The sequence below is a fragment of the Leucopleurus acutus genome (genome assembly GCF_964270905.1).
Source record: "Leucopleurus acutus genome assembly, chromosome: 8".
Classification (NCBI taxonomy): domain Eukaryota; kingdom Metazoa; phylum Chordata; class Mammalia; order Artiodactyla; family Delphinidae; genus Leucopleurus; species Leucopleurus acutus.
The window spans coordinates 43799819-43804512 of NC_139151.1; the positions used below are offsets into that span (position 1 = coordinate 43799819).

Genomic DNA, 4694 nt, shown 5'->3' on the forward strand with positions numbered 1-4694 from the left:
TTATGTTTTCATTTATGCTTATAAACAATGATGGCCTGTAGCTTAATTTTTTTATTGTCCTTTTTTCGTTTTGCTATCAGAGATAAGAATAGCCTCATCTGAGTAGCTTTCCAACTTTTTCTGTACTCTGAGACAATTTGCACAGTAAGAGTTAACTGTTTCTTTCAACTTTTCTAGATTCACATATAAAATGATGTGTTCCCTGGACTTTCAGGTGTCGTACTTTGAACCAGCTTCTTATACTGGGGTATTATTCAAGCTTTCTGGTGTTTCTTGGATCCATTTTGGATATGTTTCCTTTCCAGAAAATTATTCTTTTCTCTTATCTTTTGAAAATCTTGCTGTCACGTTTCTCCTAAGATTCTCTTTTGAGATTTTAAAAGTTCTTTTACACTATTTCATTCCTAGTGGTTTATTTTCCCCTTCTTTCTTAGGCGCAGTTATGCCCATGTTTTATTGCTATGCTTAATTTCTTCCAAGAATAACTTTGGTCATCAGTATTTGGTGTTGTATGTGTTTTCTTTCATTAACTTTTCTTTATTCTTTGTTATTTTTTACTCCTACCCCTTCTTTCTCTTCTTCTATTTTGTAGCTTCTTCGATTGAATGTTTAGTTCATATATTTTCAATCACCCTTCCTTTTCCTTTTGGTACAATGAAAGATATCTGTCTCCTTTAATGCTTTTCACCCTAAACTATATTTTAAATTTTATTTAAATAATTTAAATAAATTAAAAAAATTATTTCACAGAAATTTTTTTTTATTTCACAGAAATTTGTAAAAATCATCATAACTTGATGATTTATGACAGTGAGCCATTCTGATGGCTGTGTAACCATCACCTGGCTTCAGGATAGAATATTCACATTATTCTAGAGACTTCCTCACACCCCCACTCACAACCTCTCTCTCTCACAAAGGTAACCACTACTCTGACTTCTAACATAGATTATGTTGCCTCCTTTTTCTCTTTATATAAATGGAAGCAATGAATAGGTATTCTTTTGGGTCTGGATAATTTTGCTCAGTATTCTGTTTATAGAATTATTCTTATATTTTCATGTAGTTCTTGTTTATCTTCATTGCTGTATTGTATTCCATTGTATGAATACACTACAATGTACTTAACCATTCTAATGTTGACTGGCATTTGAGTTGCTTCCAGTGTTTGGCTACTGAAATAATGTTGTTTTGAACATTCTTGGACTTGACTTTCATTGCACAGATATACGCATATCCTAGGCATGAATCATAGCACATGGGTAAGTTCAGTTTTAGTGGATACTGTCCAAATAGTTTTTCAAAGTGAATGTAAGATTTCCATTCTCCTTACTAGAGTACAGGAATTTCCACTGTTCACAACAACACCATTTCTTGTACTGTCAATCTTATGAAATTTTAGCCTTTCTTTGGATATGCAATTATATTCCATGGTGGTGTGTTATTTGTAGTTCCCTAGTAACTATCTCCAAACATTAGTTTGCAACCTGTCTGTATTGTATTTTTTCTTAGGTTTTGTTTCCAATACTGCCCTGAAGACACATTTGGGATACCCACCCAGGGCTGGGTGGTGATTCACTAGAGCTCAAGAGACCAGAGCCAAGTGTCAACCAAGGACATCACAGACTTGCAGGCTCAGCCAGCATCAGTCCTGAGCAAGGCTTCTGCCCAGCGTGGAGTCCCCTGTAGAATCAGCAAGTCTAAGAAATATTATCAACTCACTGCACTAAAGTCTGCTGGGGGTTCCTGCTGATATACTCTAACCCATTTTTGAAATAGTAGTGTTTACCAGCATCCTCACCTATCTAGAACATAAGTAAAAACTTGGGAGTTTCTTGCTTATTAGTGAAAGCTATGAAGTCTAAGTCCAACTGGGCCCAGAACCCAAGTTGTAGCATAATGGTATTTCGTCCAACCAAAGAAGAGTTTAATGATTTCAATAAATACATTGCTTATATGGAATCCCAAGGTGCACACCGAGCAGGCCTGGCTAAGATCATTCCACCCCAGGACTGGAAAGCCAGAGAGACCTATGATGACATCGATGACATCTTAATAGCCACTCCCCTCCAGCAGGTGATTTCTGGGCAGGCAGGTGTGTTTACTCAGCACCACAAAAAGAAGAAAGCCATGACTGTGAGCGAGTATCGCCACTTGGCAAACAGTGAAAAACACCAGACTCCATTCTACTCTGATTTTGAGGATCTGGAGCGAAAATATTGGAAAACACGCCCCTATGGTTCACCAGTATATGGTGCGGACGTCAGTGGCTCCTTATTCAATGAAAACACGAAGCAGTGGAACCTTGGACATCTGGGAACCATTCAGGACCTGCTGGAACAGGAGTGCGGAGTGGTCATCGAGGGCGTCAACACCCCCTACCTTTACTTTGGCATGTGGAAGACCGCCTTCGCCTGGCACACGGAGGACATGGACCTTTACAGCATCAACTACCTGCACTTCGGGGAGCCCAAGACTTGGTACGCAGTGCCCCCGGAGCACGGCCGGCGCCTGGAAGGCCTGGCCAGGGAGCTTTTCCCGGGCAGCTCGCGGGGCTGTAAGGCCTTCCTGCGGCACAAGGTGGCTCTCATCTCACCCACGGTCCTCAAGGACAACGGCATCCCCTTCGGTCGGGTCACTCAGGAGGCTGGAGAGTTCATAGTGACTTTTCCCTATGGCTACCACTCCGGCTTCAACCATGGTTTCAACTGCGCGGAAGCCATCAATTTCGCCTCACCGCGCTGGATCGATTATGGAAAAGTGGCATCGCAGTGCAGTTGCGGGGAGGCGCAGGTCGCCTTCTCCATGGACGCCTTCGTGCGCATCCTGCAACCGGAGCGCTACGAGCTGTGGAAACGCGGGCAGGACCGGACCATGGTGGACCACACGCAGCCCACGATGCCCAGCAGCCAGTTCCTGAACGCCTGGAGGGAGGTCCGCGCGCCTGGGGGACCCGCGCTCCGCCGGAGGCACTGTCCGTCCCGCAGCGCCTCGCACCGCCGTCCGCCCGTGGCCGCCTGCCATGGGACCCGCTGTCGAGCCCCTGTGGATCCTGCGTCCCCGCCCCCCTCGCCGGCCCGGGGTTCTTGCTCTGCTGCCCAGTTTGGGGCTGCGGCTGCCTACAGCTCCGCGGAACCCGGCCTGACTCCGCCGCTGACCGCAGGTCCATCTGCTGCGGATCTCCACCTACCAGGACGATACAGTCCTCGTCGTCGTCCTCGGGAAGAGGGGACTCAGGATCCGACTGTCCGGGCCCGGACTAAGAGGCGCCTGTCCTTAGATACAACGCACCCATCTCTGGACTTAGCAGCTCAGCTCCCGTTTGCTGGCGATCCCTTGATGGACAACCCTGCATTGCTGAGCCCATGGCTGCAGCATCCTTCTAAGCCTTCCGGGTGCTGTTGCGCCCCTGATCTTCAACCCTTGGGTCCTCCATTGGATCCCGAAAATCCGATGCACCCTGGCCCATGCCTGCCATCTCTGGAGGATATTACATCCAGTGTCCTTGACAGCCTCCCTTTGATTCCTCCCTACGTCCCTGGGACTGTGAGAGTGTTTCCCAGGGACGATGCTGGGAACTGCAGGGCCCCCGTGAACTTCTGTGAGGATTTAAGTTTGGACCAATCATATTCCTCTGAGAGTCTTGTCCCAGCTGCAGAGACCAGTCTCCCGCAAACCCTTGACTGTGATCCCCTGGGGCTAAAGCTAGAGGCACCTGCATCTCTTGAGTCCTGCGAGGAATTCCTCACCAATGCATGGTATTCAATCTGTGAGCCCATGACGACTGAAGACTTTGCTAAATGTGACTTTATCTGACCCTCCACCCCAGAAACCACAGAAGCTCTTTTTTTTAAAAAATAAATGTATTAATTTTTGGTTGCATTGGGTCTTTGTTGCTGCGTGTGGGCATTCTATAGTTGTAGCGAGCAGGGGGCTACTCTTCATTGTGGTGCGTGGGCTTATTGCAGTGGCTTCTCTTGTTGCAGAGCATGAGCTCTAGGCACACAGGCTTCGGTAGTTGTGGCACGTGGGCTTAGTAGTTGTGGTACGTGGGCTTAGTAGTTGTGGTTCGTGGGCTAGAGCGCAGGTTCAGCAGGTGTGGTGCATGGGCTTAGTTGCTCCGCAGCATGTGGGATCTTCCTGGGCCAGGGCTCGAACCCGTGTCCCCTGCATTGGCAGGTGGATTCTTAACCACTGCACCACCAGGGAAGTCTCTAAAAGAATCATCTTTAATGGATATGGGCTCAGTCAGAGATTCTAAAACTATGGTCCAGCACCAACAGCAGCATCTCATAATTTGTTAGATGTGCAAACTCTGTGGCTCCACCTCAGATCTACTGAATCAAGAGTCTTTGTGGTTGGGCTTCCCTGGTGGCACAGTGGTTGGGAGTCCGCCTGCCGATGCAGGGGACACGGGTTCGTGCCCCGGTCCGGGAAGATCCCACGTGCCGCGAAGCAGCTGGGCCCGTGAGCCATGGCCGCTGAGCCTGCGCGTCCGGAGCCTGTGCTCCGCAACGGGAGAGGCCACAACAGTGAGAGGCCCGCGTACCACAAAAAAAAAAAAAGAATCTTTGTGGTTGAAGCCTAGCAAGCTGTGGTTTGACAAGCCCTGCAGGTGATTCTGATGCACCTACTAGGCTAAGTCAGTCTTGATAATTAACATCAAATCTGACTAGGATCCCTTCTTATAAAGG

At 47.5% G+C, this 4694-nt stretch overlaps 1 protein-coding gene across 1 annotated transcript; it reads left to right on the top strand.

Moving 5' to 3' along the window:
- Window positions 1-1854: 1854 nt before the first annotated feature.
- On the top strand, window positions 1855-3816 carry LOC309965447 (lysine-specific demethylase 4D-like; the record flags this gene model as incomplete). Its single annotated transcript, XM_082844979.1, has 1 exon — window positions 1855-3816. The coding sequence occupies one exon, from the start codon at window positions 1855-1857 to the stop codon at window positions 3814-3816; it is 1962 nt and encodes a 653-aa protein (XP_082701105.1).
- Window positions 3817-4694: the final 878 nt, after the last annotated feature.